The sequence below is a fragment of the Cydia pomonella genome, chromosome 15 (assembly GCF_033807575.1).
Source record: "Cydia pomonella isolate Wapato2018A chromosome 15, ilCydPomo1, whole genome shotgun sequence".
Classification (NCBI taxonomy): domain Eukaryota; kingdom Metazoa; phylum Arthropoda; class Insecta; order Lepidoptera; family Tortricidae; genus Cydia; species Cydia pomonella.
The window spans coordinates 17,936,167-17,956,674 of record NC_084717.1 but is presented as its reverse complement, the minus strand read 5'-3'; the positions used below and the strand labels follow the sequence as shown (position 1 = coordinate 17,956,674).

General features: G+C 38.7%; 1 protein-coding gene across 5 annotated transcripts in view; it reads right to left on the bottom strand.

The window, feature by feature from the left end:
* The window catches only part of LOC133525525 (protein PALS1), a 233,490-nt gene that overhangs the window by 6,539 nt on the left and 206,443 nt on the right, over positions 1 to 20,508 (bottom strand). For 4 of the 5 annotated variants that reach the window (XM_061861791.1, XM_061861795.1, XM_061861794.1 and 1 more), the window contains 11 exons: positions 9,640 to 9,835; positions 5,756 to 5,979; positions 5,086 to 5,253; positions 4,549 to 4,654; positions 3,816 to 3,913; positions 2,945 to 3,149; positions 2,557 to 2,689; positions 1,819 to 1,988; positions 1,214 to 1,378; positions 880 to 1,011; positions 252 to 433 (listed from right to left, as the gene is read on the bottom strand). In XM_061861791.1, the coding sequence (XP_061717775.1) occupies positions 252 to 433; positions 880 to 1,011; positions 1,214 to 1,378; positions 1,819 to 1,988; positions 2,557 to 2,689; positions 2,945 to 3,149; positions 3,816 to 3,913; positions 4,549 to 4,654; positions 5,086 to 5,253; positions 5,756 to 5,979; positions 9,640 to 9,835 (1,779 nt within the window). The remainder of the gene's footprint in view (positions 1 to 251; positions 434 to 879; positions 1,012 to 1,213; positions 1,379 to 1,818; positions 1,989 to 2,556; positions 2,690 to 2,944; positions 3,150 to 3,815; positions 3,914 to 4,548; positions 4,655 to 5,085; positions 5,254 to 5,755; positions 5,980 to 9,639; positions 9,836 to 20,508) is intronic. The other variant, XM_061861792.1, reaches the window with a different exon arrangement.

Sequence of the window (20,508 nt, the reverse complement as noted above, 5' to 3'; positions counted from 1 at the left end):
ATTAACGGCTGCTGTCTTATCAAAGTTTCAGGTTTCTCTATTCTGATGTTGTTGACTTATATTCGGATCGAGACGCTTCATCCGAACGCTGACAGCATCAAAGTTCGAAATAATTGATAAATCGTCTCATGTGATACATGTAGTACAAATTATTTTTTCGACGGTTTAAATAGAAATGAAAACTTTCAAGATTAGACGGATTTGGTTTACCTACTTTAATAACTTTCTTAGTTAACTGAAACAAAATATACCTTAAAAGCCTCTCCATTTCTAATCTTCTTCTGTCTCAGTTTCTCCAAACTGGGCGGCGCCACGAACACCGTGTAGGGCTTTAGGTCCGACGTCCGCAAGATCTTGAGCGACTGCGGGTGCAAGTTTAATACGCAGATTTTCCCGGAGTTGACTACTTCGCGGATTGCTTCTAGGGATGTGCCTGGAATATTGAAAGACTTGATTAAGTATATATTAGGTGTTTGTTGACAAAGAGTTTAATATCCGTCGGCAGTTCAGAAAGCCGGTGTTATTTTTGAATTGAGAAAATTACGTTCGTCGGTATATACTGTTCTGTATTGTATACTCGACTCTTAACGTAAAAAAAATTACATTTAATGGAACTTAACGCTGTGGCTATCTCATTAATAATAAAGACGGTAAGTAGTGATAAAGTTGGTGAGTTGAGCATCGTACACTGAAATAATGTCATACTACAAAATAAGTGAACAAGGCATCCGATATCCGTCAAGATTTAAATTGATGTATTCGGTATTCACAATTAAAAAAGATCCAAAGCCTTTGGCTACATGGTCACGTCGGCACACGTTCCCAATTTTCAAAGTAATCTTGAAAGGCTTAGTGAGTGTGTTATTATGTTGTTCTTACCATAATAAGCCTTCTCGTACTCTCCATGCTCGACGAACTTCCTGTTGAGTATGTCGGCTTCGAACTGCGTGCGAGAGATAAAGTGGTAGTCCTGGCCCGGCACCTCGTGGTCTTTCCGGGGCCGCGACGTGTCTGCAATATCGGAGAAGATTCCTGAGAAATCTATTGTTGAAGACGGAGAGGTGGAAAGGAGAGTAATGATGAAGACGTAGCAGATGATGTGTAACAGGAATATAATTGGTTCTTGTTATACTTACTTTAATTAAGTACAACTATTTGAAGTATGGATCTTGATCTGATAATTTCCTGACGTAACTTTTAGCGAGACACTTACGTGGTACGGCAGCTGCGAATCTCTCACTGTCTTCCATCAGTCTCTGTCTGAGCTCGTGCCGGCCGATGTTAGGAGGCCCGATCAGCACTATCGGCCTCTTGTGTGACGCGCGAGGGTAGTATAGCGCTACTTCTTCGTATGTTAGGATCTCTTCTTGTTCGTAATCTGGAAGAAGGTTTATTTTATAAAACAGAAATACGGATAGTTGTGTACAAAACAAAAACAAAACAAAGAGTTGACTTTAATGAGTCAAGACCTGATTTATTGTGATGGCAAAGATAGCAAGACTTCACGAAGACCAGTCCACAAGCAAAAAAACGTTTGCAAAACCGTTACCAACCATGGATTATGCCACCAAGGAATATAGACGAATCGATTGACTTTATTATAAAAATTAGCTCGGTAATTTAGGCACAGCCATACATATTTTCTGAAGTTGAAGCATACGGATAAAACAAATGTTTAAATCTCCATCACCAGTCATAGCCAACAAAATTTGCAGCTCTGTTCCCTTCTTCAGAAGATTTGTACATCCACCCATCATTCGTCAGACGAGTGCATACCTAAATACATAACATGAACAGTAATATGAACAACAGCCTCACCCTCACCTTCGCCAGTGGAAGTGGAGTACAGCGGATACCCGGCTTCGCTGGTGGCTTTCTTGCTTTTCTTCTTGCGCGGCGGCTTCTTGGCGCAGAGCAGCGTGCCGCCCTTCCGCGGCTTGTCCCGGGCCGCTACTTCACCGGCTAACGTCAGCTTCATGGACTCCCGTCTGCAATTAGGAATATCAGGGTGTTGAATTAGCAAAGTTGTGGATAATGTAGGTGGTCACTGGGAAAATCTTATAAAAATATTAAAGAAAAAAGAAGAAGACGGAATAATGCATAATATTAATGCCCGACAGTGTTAGTTTCGTAAAGAAGACATGTCGTTTAATCGGACACGATTAGGTTAGAAGTAGTCGCTTTCCAAATCCCGCATCAAAAACTCTGAATTCAACAAGGTGTATTAAATTATTGGTAACCTCGATAGGATTTTAACCATTAATTACCCAGACAGGATCAGGATATGATCAATTGATCAGAATCTACAGTCAAGGTAAAATAACGATATAGACAAGGAGAAAAAGGTGTGTAGGTAAACTTAATTGTGATGTACGTATGGGCGATGAACACTTTAGTACCTACCTATGAACCGACCAAACTATTCATGGCTTTCAACTTTCAATTTTTCGCATTTTTTTTCTAGCCAAAATCATTAAGACTATTTAGCCTCGAGGAATCTTTTGGCTTCTTTAATTAAAGGTTGGCCAAAATGGTCAAGTTACAATGAATACTAACTGGTGTTGGAAGGCCTGGCTAGGAATGAGGCCGGCGAGCGTCTGGTCCTCCTCGCCTTCGCGGAACGCCTGCCACCAGTTCGGGTCTTCTCTGCTGATGACGTGCAATACGTCGCCCTTCTGGAAGCTGATACCTGTGAAAGATCGCTGGTTAGATCCTGATTATAAGATGACAATAAAAGGACTGAAAGATTTTACTGGCGGTTTCATCACCATATAAGGCGCACCCCACCCTACACGGGTCAAAATTATCAGAAATTAAGCATCGGAACCTCTAAGATCTTCTGCATTTTAACACTAATCCAACAATATTCCATGACCACGGAATTTACACCATGGCCAGCGTGCCGGCCAGCGCGCCCAGCACTTAGCAGTACAAGGACACTCACCTAACTCCCTACACGGTATGTACACGTCGTCCTCGGGGTCGTAGTCGAAGTGCGCGCGCACGTGCAGCACGCGCGGCGCGGGCGGCCGCACGCGCTCGCCGCGCGCCGCCACCACCATGGCCAGCGTGCCGGACAGCGCGCCCAGCACTTGACACACTTCGTGGACTGATTTGCCACGCATGGCTACGCCGTTTACTTCTAAAAGCTGTAAAAAATCGAAAATCATCGTTCATTCATTTATCTTTTCATGGAAACTTAATTGTCCCATCTTTATTTAACGAATTAATGCCAATGAAATGGCAGTAACTCGTTCAATAAAGATTTCTGGTTTTTAACACTAATTTTGTAATTTTTCTTTAGTACTGCCTATACTCATGGCATTTCAATTTATATTAAAGTAATTTCATCTTCAGCGTAAATTTTATCATTTCAACCTCATCTAATGTTACCTTCATATTCCAAAACATCATATAGAATAATATAAATACAATAAGACCTGGAGTTTGGTCTAATTGTAGAAATATTTTTGTAAAATTGTTTGTAAACGACTGTTCATTTCTTAAATAAATAAATAAAAATATTGCATCGTCGTCTTCACTGTCGTCATCATCATCATCAACGAGATAAATTCATTAATATTTACTTAATAACCATAATAATTGTCATCATAAACTTTATTATTTTTGTTATAGCAACATCGCCTTTATCATTGTCACCGTCATCTTATTAATCTTCACCCTATTCTTCATCGTCATAAATTGTATCATTTATATTAACACATACCCCTCCATTGTGACTATCTATCGCTCTTGCCAACGTCATCACATTAATCGTCATCCTCACAATCATTATTAGCTATGGTTTTCCTTACCTCGTCTCCCTCGTGCAATAACCCTGACTTCTCGGCCGCGCCACCGCGCACTATCCTACCGATAATAACCGCTTCTCCTTCATTTCTCACTGTAGCACCTGAAATCAACGTTTATTTTCTTAGCAACAACAACATTTTATATGTAACACACAACATTGTGTATGTAGGTAGTCTAAGGACTAACATGATGAATAACATGATGCAACATAAAACATCGTTATACTTTAAGCAAAACAACGAACTCAACACAACTCGAAAGAGACGATAAATTGGTTAAAGAAGACAGTTAAGGTTTTTTGTTAATTTCAGGTTAATTGTAAAAGTTTTGAATTTCTTGTCATTTTATGTTGACAATTTAGATGGCCTAGGCTATAATATCTTTTTTTTTATTGTTCCCTTTTTTAACTTATATATAGTATACCTGCTATCCTAAAAGGGCTAATAGAGTCGACGACGACGATCAAAGAGAAAAAAGTATCGGGATGACAGATGCAACGAAGTTACTTTTTTTTTTAATACCACGTCGGTGGCAAACAAGCATACGGCCCGCCTGATGGTAAGCAGTCAACGTAGCCTATGGACGTCTGCAACGTGCCTGCAACACACTTTCGAGTGGTGTTTTGTATCAACTGTCACTTGGCTAGGCGTGAGCCAGGAAAGACCATGAGGAGGTGGTGGGAAATGTCACTTGGTTAGGCCCCCATGTAGGTGTAGGTATCAGAAAAGAACTTACCAAGTGGTTCATTAGTCTTTTCTATTTTGATGATTTTGATGTGCTCGCCGGGGTCGTCGGGCGCAGTTAAAGCTTTCTCGTCTTTGTGATTTAGATTGTTGCCAGTCTGAGAACAATATAAATAAGTTTCTTAAAAAATCTAGGCTTAAAAGGCAGTTTAGTACCTGTGTGAGTTTTGTGCATCCACACAGGTGAATGGCTGGTTTTGCGTGTCAGTTTTTTGATGGGAACTATCTGTTGCTAATCGTGTTTGGAAAAAAGAAATACATACAATCGAGACCTAACCTGAATAAGTGTAAAAATCTTAAATTCGGTACGCTTTGTAATTCAAAATGCAGTCTTTGCGAGGATTTAGTTTTTCTTCTTTGTTTAGCCTGAGTTAAACTTAGTTCTCTTCCTCGTGAAGCTAGCAGAATCCGCCAGCATGATGAGCGCCTGTAAAAGTGTTCCAAACTTCCCAGCGGCGAATAAATCATGGAACATTCAGAATCAATTAAAAATGGATACTTCAGATGTGCTTTCAGAGACTAAGCATACCTTAGTTCTCTTCCTCGTGAAGCTAGCCGGGTCCAGCAGCGCTGCAGCTTGGTCATGTGCTTGTAGAAGCGACTCTAGCTCTAGACCTCCCAGTGCGGCTAAAAGTTCCGCACAGAGCGCCGCGGCCACCCCGCCGGTAGTTGTATGAGAGCCTACTACATCCATACACTGAAATGAAACAACAGGTTAATATCCGCAAGCCATGCTTGATGTCAAAAGGGCTGCTGAGGAGTGAGCGACGTGGCATGAGCTCGTGAAGGTTAAAGGTGGAAGACGATTGGAATACCATGGAAACAATAACAAAACGCGATCAGTCAAAACGTCAGAAAAGCCGCCTCAATAATTGTTTCCTTGGGCATTGGTCTCCGACTGATGTCGTACGCCGTGTGAAGCGATGGTTTCTTTAGCAATATTGTTGTTCTACCTACTACCTACCTACATCCTCCCTGGCGTTAAATGTAGCGTACGACATCGTCCAGAGCCTTACGTACTTTAAATCTTACGGGATAACTTTAGGTCAGGCCAGAGACTTTCTAGCAGAACCTAGTGCTTTTTGCACGCGGATTGATGTACACCCAGTCGTAAACTTGCATGGCCACTTTATGAATGAATTCATTCATAATGTGTCAATGCAATTTTACAGCTCGCCGTACTTGACTCATGAACTTACTTCTTTTAGCCGCTCCGTGGCCCTATGTGTAACCGGCGGTGCTAGCCCAGGCCGCTCATGCCTTGCTGCCGTCAGCACAGCGGTCCTCGTGCCCAGCGCGGTCCGCAGTTCCGGACATAGCAGCGCGCTGGCCGCGCCCGCCACCCGCGCCGCCAGCGCCGACTCCCCGGCTGAGCCGAGCGCCTTTTGGATGCGTGTGAGCGCTGCTGATACTTCTTGGTAATCTGGAAAAAAGAGATTAAAAGTGAGATTGTTGAAAACTGATTTGTAAACGTTATTAATTAGGTAACGCAAGTTTTCAATTTGACTTACTATAGGTGACAGGTCGACACACATGTAGGTCTGCTACCATTGGAAAACTTGCTTATTCAATAAATTATTGTTTCCTGTAAGTATTCCTGCCGTTTCCAACAAAAGTTGAAACTAATTTTCTAGTGGCTGTTAAGAATGCTGTGTGGATATTATGGAAGGATTATAGCATTCCAAGAATAAAACAGAAATATTATATCAGAATTTAAACAGTAATTACATAAAATACATGATTAGGTATATACGATGCTGGAATAGATAATGGCATAAATGTTAGCATCATGGATTCTAGGAAACATCACACACCCATTAGCCCAGAGTTTAAATTAGTCACATATTCGCACGACGGGGTAAATTGGCCTCGTTAAAACAAGAACTCGATAACCAGCTTCTGTCTTCTGATTAAGGCAGTTTAACTTTTAACCTAATTATACATGCTTTTAAACATCTAAAGGGTAAATATAATTTTAGGAGTTGCTAATAAGGGAGTGTGAAGTTGTGAACTACACAGGTATTTGATGTGCCCTTAGCAGGAAAATACTCCAGTCCCGCCGATATAATGTTTCTTTTGTGCATGCCATACGATTAATAATAATAAAATGTTTTTTTTTTTTTATTTGACTATAGCTACAAAAGTACTCATTTAACAGAAATCGTTAGTCTCCAACTCATCGTAACAGAGGAAAATTATAATATGCCTGATTCTTGAGTTTGACGAGAACCTTTGATATAGTCTCAATCCCCGTGTTGGTCAAGAAAATAACGGCTTATGGTATCCGTAGAACTTCTTAAATTCTTAATCTCTTTCTCTTTGTTATCTGTTTGTATGTTTTTATTTTCCTGACATCTATTTTTTCTAGTGTGTAAGCGAATTGGTGTAGTACTGTAAGTTTGCACTGTGTTAAATAAATAAAATAAATAAAATAAATACGTACGTAATACGTATTGGTATTTTAGTTATACTAAGATAATTAGAATACTGGTATACCCAAAGAAGATAGCGTAATAAAACGAATAAAATATTGTGTAATGTGATAAGCGCCTGATGTCTGTTTTATGTGGCGTACCACTAGGTAGTTATATTGGACTCGACGACATTCACGTTTTGCAGCTAAGAAATTGTCGTCGTGATTGCAAGTGTGCAGTAACAAAACAGGTACAGATTAATTTACAACGAACACTGAAGTATTAACCTAATTAACGCCTTAAAGTCGTGACAAATAAATGACAATCGAGTCGTGACCATAATGTAGTTTACAATGATAGCGATACCATATGGCAACCCAGATAAATATGGAAATGCATTAACACACAAAACAATACGAATCTAATTATAAAACAAAATCGCATATGGTCTACGTTATTTTATGACGAAACAAGTTTACTGACCCTCCATAAATGGCATAGGCGTATTATATCACCATTAACAGTTCAAGGTTTGAAAGTTGTGGGAAAACAATTTTGATCATGTAAATCATGTTTGATGTCCGATCTGCTCGGTTTGCACGGTTTGTTACCGCCGCCGCCTACACTGCGAAATTACCATAAGATAATAAGGTTTCTAATGTTATGTCTATCCTTATTAATGATATACATTATTATTTAAATTAAGTTGATAAAATAACGGTATAACAACTCTAATAGGTACATGGAAATCGTACCAAAGAAGAGGTGTTGCCTTGCATCAAATGAGGTAGTTCTGTTTTTATATATGTTATTAGTGATGAAATAGTAATGACAAATCCAAGTTTTCCACCTGGAAAGCCCTTCGGATCATTGTGTGTATAATATACAGTACAGTGAGGGAACTTGTTATAACTCGCATCTCTTGTATATATTTGTTGGACCACGCTTGTCCTCTGAATCCACAGCACTTCTTTTGCACCCAGCGTATGTGGTACCATTTCTTCGTCAACCTGATCAGGCAGGTCGAAATCGTCATCTGATGGTGGATCATCAATGAATGGTTTTTCAATGTCGGCACACATCTCCGGTCTGGTATATGACCATTGCTGTAGTTGCAAACATCTGAGCATTTGAGTTCTGCTTCCCTGCAACCACAACTGCTGGTACAACCTTTTTTGTAGTTACAGTTAGCTCAAAATTTTGCAAACCTTTGAGGAGCCGTAGAAACGATTTGACCCACTAAGACTATTAAGACTATTTTGTCAATTAATTGCAAATTTCATCTCCTTGAAAGTGTGAATAGTAACTTTTGCCGTAACTCCAGTTACGGTGTTTTTTTTTTTACAAAAACTGAAAAATCCTAAAATTGAATGGATTTTTATGTACTTTACAATGATCCCAAGGGCCTTCGAGGTCGAAAACTTGGATTTGTTATTACCATTTCATCACTACCAACATATTAAAAAAACAGAACTACCTTATTTGATGTTAGGTAAAATGTACCAATTCCATGGACTACTCGTATTTTTCATTAGCTTTATTGTTTATGACGATAAAAAATGGAAGAAAGAAATTTAGACGATAGAAACTGATTCGGTATGTGATTTCGTCTCCGTGAGAATACTACAGAGAAAAAGACAGGAAGGCACATTAGAAGCAATAAACTATAGTAGTAGGTCATCGGTCTGAAAGTGTAAACCTACTGCGAATATTGTTTTCGTTGTAAACGGACCAGCGGTCTAGGTGTTAGACAGCCTTTGACAACCACTCATGTGAATGATTCACATATAGGTCAATAGTTGCATAATTTAATGAGTCTATATGCTGTAAATTATTGAGCAAAAATTATAGTATTTTATTACGGAATGTGAAGATTGAAGTTGATGCAAGGGATACATGTAAAACTGGTAAAAACGGCGCTACCTTAAATTATGTAATTTATAAGCCCTCGTACTCTGCGTCACACCTCCTCAATCATATTGTTAATTTTTTTTTTCAATACAATAAAATACAACACAAATATTATTTATTGCTCACCAATATGAAAAGAACATAATGACATACAAATCAAACACACAACTTAGACTACGGTAGACAATGGGCGGTCTTATCGCTAAAGAGCGATCTCTTTCCAGCGCTGTCGGACACACAAATAGTATACACACCTCGGCCAGTAAATAAAAAAGCCTCAAATCACATGTTCGTCAACATTACATGTGATCTGTGACATATACCTTACTGCCCTAGGTATGTATTTAATTGTTAAAGTTTTGTTTCGCGTTGTCTATTAACAATTGTCCTCTTGGCCAGGCCACTGGATTGGCCCATCATAGGCCTATGAGCTTAAAACAGAACTTTAAAACAATATTGTAAAGCATGGACTCACCATCCAGCTGTCCCACTGCTGGGCGTGGACTCCAGGGCCTTATTGGACCCGCGGAGCGAAGTGCGTAAGAATTCGTTGTAGACCACAATCGTCGTTGGCCATAGGCTTCGTTTGAAACAGAACTTACTAACAATATTGTAAAGCGTGTGCTGACCATCCAGCTGTCCCACTGTTGGGTGAGGACTCCAGAGCCTGGAGCTTGATGGACCCGCGGAGCAAGATGTGTAGGAACTTGTCCTAGACCACCATCATCATCATGGGCTTCATTTGAAACAGAACTTACCAACAAGGTTGTAAAGCGTCGACTCGCCGTCCAGCTCGTCATCGTAGGGGTCGTAGGCATCGTTGACGAAGGCGGTCCCACCGCTGGGCGTGGACTCCAGCGCCTGGAGCTTGTTGGACCCGCGGAGCGAGGTGCGTAAGAACTCGTTCTGGGCCGCCGCGCGTTCCTCCGCCTCTTTGCGTTGTCGGAGTTGTTCCTGGAAAGAAGAAAAGGTTTAGTTGATTGTTGTATAAGTAACTTGAACGAGAAAATGTGCTTTTGTTGAGTAATTTAAATAATTTGCGATGAAACACTCGTTTCGTCATATTTTTAAAAGTTGATGGGTACGCTGACAGGTCACGTCAATTAAATTTAAAAAAAATTAGCGTTTTTAGTTTATTAATTATATGGAGATGATACCTTTCAACCTATCCATCGAGTTTGAAAAATACTATGCAGCTAGCCGCAGGTGAAATGAAACTAAAGTTCCAAGAGAATCACAAAATTGCGTACAAAATATTGAGATATCATTGCGGTCAGTAGTAGTTACATTTAATCGCTCTAAAGGATGACTCACGTTAGACCAGGGTACTGGCCGGACCTTTATTTTCTATCGAAAGCGTCACGTCGGTGTTCACGTGACGCTTTCCATAGAAAACGAAGCGCCGTAAGCGGTCTAAAGTGAGTCGTCCTTAACGCTTACGAACCATGAAGTCGAACAACTTGTTGGCTTTGAGTGTATTTATTTGAAGACGATGTCCATTTGCGAAAACAAAAGCAAGTAGAGCACCAACAACATTTGAAATTGCAAATGCTTATCGTTTACTCGTAAGTGCTTGCCAAGTGAACGCAAGTCCAACTCAGTTTTGACTAATATTTCGTTGTTATTTTATAATCTCAATTACTTTTAAATTATTATCAGCTGTTAAATAATTAGATAAATTTCTTTCATTAAAGAAATTCGACGGCACGTGAAAATATGTCGGTTCCATCTGTTATTTTAGTACCTACGAAATTGGAACAAAAACATGATAAGTAAATAGTAAATTGGCCATGGGTCACCAAAACCAAATTATTCATTTGTTTAATACAATTTATTTAAAGAACATAAAAAATATCATGACTATCCAGCATAAAAGCATACAAAGATTTAATTAATACATTTCCCCATAAACCGGAAGTGATCGATGGACCACTAATGGGTCCCTATTTCCGGATGCGTATGACAATTAACTGAACCATGCCCGTGACGAGTCCATTCCCGGTCTGACAACGACACAGGCAATTCTATTATTAGAACTACATTATTGCCCTGATAAACAAATTTTAACGTCGACGAAGACAATTCAATAATATCTGAACACGCACTCTTAACTACTTGACAATAGACGCGTGTTCAGATATTTGTGAGCACCTCGGCCGCTCCGATATATCTGATGGCGACTGTACGTTGTCAAAGTAACCTTCAACGTTTCCAGTACGGTGTTTATTTGCTACCTACCTTAGGCCTTGATCACACGTACGGAGTATAGAAACTGCCGTACTCTCGCCAGTGTACTCGATACGTGTGATCAAGGCCTTAGGTATGCCAGAGATATTGTGTTGATGAAAACGAATACTTGTACCAATATTTTGGCTTTATTCGTTTGTTACAAATGTATTTTTTTTTCGCGATTTTGAGGTTGGTCCCATAGTAAAATTTGCTCAGTATGACCTACATATTCTACTGCTCAGGTATAAAGATGTGCTTAAGCGCCACATGAAGAGCTGCAACATTGACCCGTTTCTGTGGGAGAAGCAGGCGGCCGACCGCCCTGTGTGGAGATCTTTCGTAGTTAAGCAAACCAGTGATTTTGAATCCCGTCGACTTGTGGAACTCGATGTCAGACGGGATGAGCTGAAAGCCCGCCCACCAGCGGCTATTACGTACAATTACGTGAATGGTGTGCTTTCTTGCCCGTCGTGTGCACGGGTCTTCGCAAATAAAATCGGCTACGCGAGCCACTTGCGAGCACACCAACGTATTCGACGGAGCTGAAACAGTCGCCGTGGTCGAAACCGGCCGGGAGAGTATATTTTTTTTTCGCGATTTTGAGGTTGGTCCCATAGTAAAATTTGCTCAGTATGACCTACATATTCCGCCCGTAAATTATTGCGGGTCCCTAAATAAACAAACTGTATATTATGCTGAAGCGATCGAGATCAAAGTCAATGTGATTTGTTAACATTTACTTACTGGAAACCGTTTTCTCTCCTTAAATGGAATTTTATAGAAAAAGTACCGTTATTTCGATAGGATCGCAAAGCTATTCCTCCCTCTTAAAACGAAAGACAATCCAAAAACTGACTCCTCTGCATCGTCTTCAATGCGTATTGTTTGAATTTATTATAATTTCTTTTATAAATATCTTTAACCTCAACTGCACCTTATTCTAGTTTACGTAATCTACCTGTTCTATAAAACCAGTCTCGTATCAAGTAATTTTGCGTAAGTAATAGTACAAATGCAGTAAATTACGTTCAGTAATTGCATTAAAGGGCCCAGTCCTTGGCAGTAAATTATTAGGTCTGGTCTACTGTCCCAAAGGAAAAAAAGAGTATTTATTTAAGTGGTAGAGAACGGTAGAGGACGGTTAGTCATGGGTGTTTTCTATGTAATTAGGTATTTCTATAATTATATATATAAATATATGTATATCATTGTCTAACTACCTACAACACTAGCCTTATAGAGCTTACTGTGGGACTTAGTCAATTTGTGTAATAATATCCTATACTATACATAATGTCCTATGTATAGTCTACTCGACAAGTTCAAATGGTGAAAAATAGAGATTCTAGTCCTAAAAAATACGTATGATACCTCATTGAATTTGAAATCAAGTATAGAAAAATGTATTCGATGCGTTTATTAGCACACAAAAAATTTCAAAAGCTGTAGACAAGGAAAGGCAGAAAAAAGAAGACATTTACTTTTTCGCCAATATCTCAAAAAGTATAAATATGTATTTAAGAAATCTGAATGAAATATTATTAAAGATGATGAATGGGGAGCAATATGAAAAATTCCAAAAAGTCAACTGTCTGACATGATTCTATCAAAAAAACCCAGAAAGCTAGGAGTTAAGAGAAAGCTAACTCTGCATGCAGCAATTGCTGTCTGCATATCATTTGTAATGATAAAACGTGGGAATGTCATCCTAAATGATAGTGTTAAAAGTGACATTTCTTTAAACAAAAACGTCACTTTTGACACTGACAGATCGGTATCGTATCGCTGTGGCATCTTACGTGCATTGTTCTAATTGGGCCGTATGACGCCATATTCGCTTTCGGTCATGCCGGCATTAATGACGTCCACCGTCTTTTGTTTACCGGGTATACACGACGGTAGTCATAGTAACATAATATTACGTCATATCAGACACGGTGAATACAAAACATTCCCAATTCATTGACACAAGCCATTTTCAACCTTATCTAATTGGAATAGGGTTAAAAACAATTGTGTCTATGACTGCACAATATACATGCACATAGTCATATGTTGCCTTTACCCTAATATTTAAATGAGGCGAGCCCTTTTTTATTTTGCGATAATGAGAATAAGTATTTTATTTAAAAAAGGATACATGGTTACATGGTTAGATTGAATTATTTTTCTTTTTTGGATGTTTAGGTTCTGTGAATTGCTGTATTTTAAATTGTTACCAAGATTTATCTACGTAATTTAGACCCCTTTTATGTTCAACACACAAAAAAACCCTTATAATAATACGCTATTTTTGTTGGACAGACATTTAAAAAAGACAAACAGGCAAATCTTGCTAGAGTAATCTCTATATCTCTTAGTAACTATATGGCTATATGTATGTTAATATAGTGTGTTATTCTCCAGACAAACTTGTGCTAACTACGTGTTGTTTCAGTTTGCAAAATGCAAGAACTTTGGAAACCACACGTACGGCGCACGAACTCGAGCGAGCTAACTCCAACAGCATGTGTTATGAGCTTACAAACGAAGGTTTCCATCACTTTCGAACAGCTTGAGGAGTACCAATTTAAGCTCTATGGGTACTGATTTTTGTTTAATGTTCTTTACGTTATTAATCGTGCATGGGGATTGGTTACCGCTGTCCCGTACCATCGTATTTTTTGAGAGGCGAGAAAGAGCTTAACCGTACAATAAAATCTTGCGAACGCTTTAAAGGTAAGTTTGGTACAACCGATCCTTAATATGTTACCGCGGCTGGCAAGATCCCACTTTGTCGCTTGCCATAAGAACGCCTTGACAGGTAATTCGTATAAAGATACAAGCAAATCTCGTCCATCATCGTCTCGTCTCGTCTTCGTAAGCCACAAAATGGGACGTTTTGCCGGGCGCGGTGACATATTCTCACCGAAAAGTCCCCTTCTACAATAGAAGTAACGGCGCCCTGAACGTTATGTTCAGACTGAGCGGGGAAATGTAACAGATGATGAAGCCTCCTAAGTCCCAAAATTGTTAGTTTTTGTTTTTGAATTTGGAACCTTGACTTATTTAATCAAAGTTAAAATTACGTTTCTTTGGGACTCAGGAGGTTAAATTACAAATAACAGTGGTTTACTTACTTTTGTTTTGCTTTTGAATTTCTTTGAATTGGCGAATACATATGAGAATAGAAGTTGCTAAAATTGTACAAATTCAAGATTTATTGCTGGTCGAGACTTCTATAGATGGCACGGGTTTCGTCCACGCAAATACATTTCGCGCTACACAGTTAATATACACTAACGTCAAAAAGTTTAACACCAAACACAGAATATGCAAATAATCAACATTTTAATGATTTTTTAACGTAAATGCTACTTTGCAGTAGATATCTACAATCCGAAAAATAAAGCGTTAAACAATTTATTCATCAGAATTTAATAAAAAAAAGGCATAGGTAAATATAATAATAAAAAGTTTATTTCACAGTTTCTCATCGAAAAATCCTCGACGTTTTTCCACTACAGAGTAGTCTTGACATTCTTTCTACAAGTTTGTGTAATAGCGTTTCTTGGCTTATGGATTTTCATTAATATTGCAGTATGTCCCAGAGTTTTTGTTGATGTCGGACATTGTTTTCGGACCCTACGGGCTTGTTCATCCCATGAAAGCTCGATCAGGTTAAGGTCTGGTGATGTGGTGGACAAATCATGTTTTTAAACACACCTTGCTGTTCTTTATTGGCCGTGTCGCTTCTACAGATCTTTACCGAATGTTCGAAATAGTTGGCTTCTTGCAAAACAAATGTGTTACCGATCAAACGTGTTCCTGAAAATGAAACTAAAAATTGTGTTTGGTCTAAACTTTTTGACCATAGTGTTGTATCTTTAAAAAACCTTTCATAGGAAGGAAATACTAAATCATATACGTGAGATATATGAAGTCTACTTCAATTTAACGTCAAAATAAAGGTTTATGTTTTAAGCAATCTATACTCAACAGCGATGAAAATGGGTCATTACGTATCGAAATATTCTACCGTTTGTGTCGTGTGTTGTTTGTGTGGTGCTCGTAATTGTATTTTTCTTTCAGGAAGTCGTGTGATACAGATAATGTGTATCATGAGATTTTTGAGTCCGCCGATGAGTTTAGCTACAAGGTCTCAGACCAAAGCCTGCGCCGTGGATCGACAGCCGATGTGTTAGCGCATGTTGTAATGTTGTAATATGTTTGCGCAACAACATAATAATTAGCACGGCGCGGCTACGCGAGGCCATACAACTCGTGTGATCGAGGCTTGCATACCTAGACTGACATTTTTTATAAATAAATAAACATCAAATGGTCACAGGTCGACCTACTTTCACAGTAAGCTTGCCTGTGTTGTATTGTAACTAGACAACGTTTTTTTTTAGCCTATTTGTGTGTCCCACTGCTGGACAACGATACATATAACAACAACACAACGAACAACTACGAACTAGACAACGATATATATATATATATAATAAATAGATATATGAGGATATCACATCACGGTATGAGTATGATAGATGCTACGAAAAGCCACGTGTTTATTTCCATACATTACTTTAGTTTCAATTTGTATTTTCTAAAATCGAGTGTCATCTTGGCTAGACTTCGGTATTAGTATGAGGTTCTTCAAAAAAGGAGTGTACAGATTTTTAAAGGGTCGGCAACGCGCATGTAACTCATCTGGAGTTGCAGGCGTCCATAGGCTTCGGTGCTTACCATCAGGCGGGCCGTATGCTTGTTTGCCACCATCGTGGTATATAAAAAAAAGTAAATAAAAGTATTTGCAGATCTATAATATATAGTTGTTAGTTTTCAAGCTGACCCCTAAGGCCTCCTTGTCTAAGTAAAACCTCGTACACGCACGAATTCACACTCAATGTGTTTTTTTGCCTATTTGAGTGTCTCACTGCTGGGCAAAGGCTCCGGCCAGTTATAAAGGAAGGTGTCTAAAGTCATTTTAATGGTAATTGTTTTAAACCTAATCCAGAAGAATGAATCGTTATGAACCGCTCCGTAAGATCTGAGGGCCTGCCGCGAACCAAGTTCGACGTGTTGGCTATCTTTCACACTTACGTACGAATTTACAAGTGCGACAGAGAAGCAACACGTCGATAGCACCGCTTGTTCTCAGGCTCCACACGGATCACGTAATAACGTTTCAATAAGCCAGTTAGCTACAAGACAATCGATTATTCACTGCTAAGTATATTGTTCAGTGTGAAACAGGTGGAAAAACAGCCGATGGCGAAGTATTTTACAATCGTGATAGTTTTATTTTCCAACATACAAATTCTTTAAGGCCTCAAAGAGGAAATTTAATTGTGACTGATATTCTACCTAATAAAATAACTATGTCCTTATAAAAGTAAAAGTAGGCTTATTTATAACTAACCCTCGCCCAAGACTTCGTCCGCCTAGAAGTCGTTACAAAAAATAGTTTGCCAAATGAATTACGAATATCGTCGGGGAATATTTAAACTTTCTTTTTTTTATTAAAAACTGTGCCCCTAGTGTAAATTTAGTCGATAGCGAAACGTGATGTACGCGTTTGTAAGTCTCATTTTGTATGGGTTTTTGAACAGCGCGCCAAGCGGGACGTTTTGGAAAGTCAAAAATCTCATACAAAATGACACTTAACGCAAACGCGTACGTAACGTTTCGCTGTCGAAAATATTTACACTAGGGGTACTGATCGGCGATTGGCTCTAGTCACACCTGATGGAAAGTGAAGACAGGGCCTAAGATGGAGCTCACTGGTTCAGTAGTAGCCTATTCACTCTTGCTTTAAAGAGACCGAGGTCATATTTATCAGGGAATACAGATGGCTCCCGCCATCCCGCCGCGATTTTTGAAGTTGAAGTTTTTAAGGTTTAAAGACATTTATTCTCATAAAGATAATACATCACTGACATGAGAACATATTTAGAAAATACATATTTACATCTATTTTCGTCGTCGCAACATAACAAAAAATAAAAACTAATTAATTAAATCAATTATATACAAACACGTTCAACTCGTTTTGCATTGTTATATTATAGGTATTTATGTACCAGAATACACCTTTGATAATGTATGGAAATAGTCACGTAGCATGTACGCACGTAGTCTGGCTAATAAAAGATGAACCTGCAATAACGCGGCAATAGGGAATATTACGCGAACCTTTGCGTAGGGGGCGGCACTACCACAATCCATCACAATCTGAGGGTCTACCCCGAAGCAAAAAATATCGAAATTTCGTTATCTAACCTCTCTATCACTCTTGCGTATACGAGCGATGAAGAGGCAGATAACTATATTTCGATTTTCGCGTTTCCCAGTAGGCACTTTGTAAACAAACCGCCTTGATGCATTAATGTCATCATATTTTATTATCTGTGAAAACTTGTCAAAAACAGTTTAAGGCACAGTATGTATAAGTTACTCTATGGTTTACGATAGGTGCTAGCGCTGCACTCTGGCGGCAGAATATTGCAGTAATACTCCCTATTTCGAATTTGCCCTTACTTACGTAAGCAAAACGTACAAGTGTAAGTCCGGAAAATATTATGTACTGAAAACAATATACAAAAGAAAAAAAGTATCAAGATTATCCATGTAATCAAAAAGTTGCCTGACACAGATTTTTGGAAATTGCCGCGTTTTTGCAGGATTCATTAGCCAAACTATAAAACAAATGAATATGAATACTTTTTCTGATAGGTACCTAAATATAATACCTATTATAATCGAATATTGCTGCATGGGTCAACTTTCGTAGACATTAGTTTGAAGCTGGACAAAAGCTTTGTTTTTACATGAAAAGAGATCCAGTTACAATATCTTTTTACTATGATTGACGCAACTAGGTAAAAAACATTGATATTGCAAATTTAATTTACATCTGTTTAAGGTCTATAATGTAAATAGTCTATGATGGATGGGTGATATCCGGAAAAACCGGATATTTACACTATATAAAAAATAAATTTAAAACACTTAATGAAAAAACTTGTAAAGATTACAAATACTCTTCTTACTTACAAGTACTTTCTTTATTGCACACCTCAATACAGAAACAATGCAAAGAATAGAGCACATTAAGAACAGGGTAAACAACAGGCGGTCTTATCGCTAAAAAGCGATCTCTTCCAGACAACCTTACATTACATTGGTGAAATGCATTACCAGATTACCTTACATGCATTGCCTTACATTACTAGATTATATTGGTGGTACTGAAAAGATTCTTTTGAGAAAATACATAAACAAGATGGGAATAATTTACCTACCTAATCTTTTATCATAATAATATCAAACAACACATGTCACGTGATATTTCTGACCTAGTCTGTGTCAATAATATTGACATTGGCTTGCTAGATATTCAAGGATCGTTCAGTGACCGTGACGAAACGGAAAGTAATGTCAAATTGGTTAGATTAAAAATGGAAAGTACGCAGCCGACATGCGTGTAATTTTAATCAGATCGATATAAACACAACCAAATTTAGTCCCAAGTAGACAATGTGGCAAATAGGCGTGGTAGGGATCACTTTTTAGGGTTTCGTAGTAACCTAGAAACCCTTATAGTTTCGCCATGTCTGTCTGTCCGTCCGTCCGCGGCTTTGCTCCGTGATCGTTAGTGCTAGCATAGAAATAGCTTTCTATGCTAATTACGTATAATATATATGCTAATTATTATAATAGCTAATTTGGCATGAATACATTATTTAATCATGCATGGCGACAGAATGGTAAAATAAAAACTACAATTAATTTTTTTTTGTTTACCTCCCATATAAAATGATATTTTTTGCTTTGACCCAATAGTGTGGGGTATCGTTGGATAGGTCTTTCAAAACAAGTCTCCATAAATCATTATTTGATAAAGTTAACCATGAGTCCAAAAAATATGAAAAAAATCGTGAGAGAAACGCTTCATACAAACTTTCAATGAAAACTATAGCGAGCATGATCGGTTTAGCCGTTTTTGAGTTATTGCAAAAAGCCTTCTCTTCTTAGTAAAAACAAAGTGCTGCGGAGGTACTCCCTTATTCATTTATGCTTGTAATGTACATGATACTTAATAATAGCCCCGGTTTGGGCTGTTCTGACAGAATGGTAACTACGAAACTCTACACTGAGCATGGCCCGACATGTTCTTGTTTTTTATAATATTGGAGGTAAAGAGCAGATGCAAGCAATTACCGTTGCACATGGACACCTACATTACCAGTGGGGTTGCAAGTGCGTTGACGGTCTGAGATGGAAGTGGTATTGTAAGATTACAGGCCTTTTTCACAGAGAATGTTTACAGAAGACAGCTAATTTGGAACAGTTAGGGGCCCACAGTTATCCGCGATTGCCAGCTTTTGCGAATAACTGACAGGCTGATATCGTTCGGCGAACTGGTAACCAGTGGGCCTCTTTATAGGAACCACTAGTTTTGACAGTGATTAATAGTCCATTGAATGAGTCCCTCCAAGGGGGGTCTAGAGTGCGTGAGTTAGTAACGTAAGATGTTTCTTCGGAAACATGTCAAGAGTCCCTAGGTAATAAACATACTAAAACCCCGGGACACTAGGAGGAGCCCCGGAGTGGGGGGAGGGGGGGAAAGGGTCCATTTTTTCATTTTTCGCTTAAATCTCAAAAACGGTACATGTTAGAGAAAAACTTTCAAGGAAAAGTTGAAAGGCCATAAAATTATCTACAAGTTGTACCTAAATCATTTTTTTCTATTCCCAGCCGTTTTCGAGCTACATCCCATGAAAGGTGAAAAATTCGAAAACTGAGGCAAAGTGGCGCCATGGGTCTGTAGCGGCTCCATGGTGCCTCGCCCCCGTTTCTCTAGTTCACACGGATGAGCATGGGGTTTTAGCATAAGCTTAACGAGGGCGGACCCCTTCCCATGCTACGTGTGAACCTTCATCGAAAAAATCCGAACAACGGATAATGTTGGGACATTGATTTGATGAGAGGCACTAGAGGAAAAAAAAAAAGTTCAAGTATCGTAACTACCCTAATAAAATTCAATTCCTCCTAAACGCCTCCATGGTGGAATCTGGTTTTTTTATCAATGATAGACCTAATTATGAGCAATCTATCGGTACCGGTCACAAGTTGCACTTTTGAGCTTTTTGGAAGAAAAAAAATAAAAAGGTCAAGTTGCGTAACTACCCTAATATAATATTTTGACAATCGATTCCTCCTAAAGGCTTCCATGGAGAAATGTGTTTTTTTTACCAATGATAGACCTAATTAAGAGCAATCTATCAGTACCGGTCACAAGTTGCACTTTTGAGCTTTTTGGAAGAAAAAAAAATAAAAAGTTCAAGTATCGTAACTACCCTAATAAAATTCAATTCCCCGTAAACGCCTCCGTGGTGGAATCTGGTATT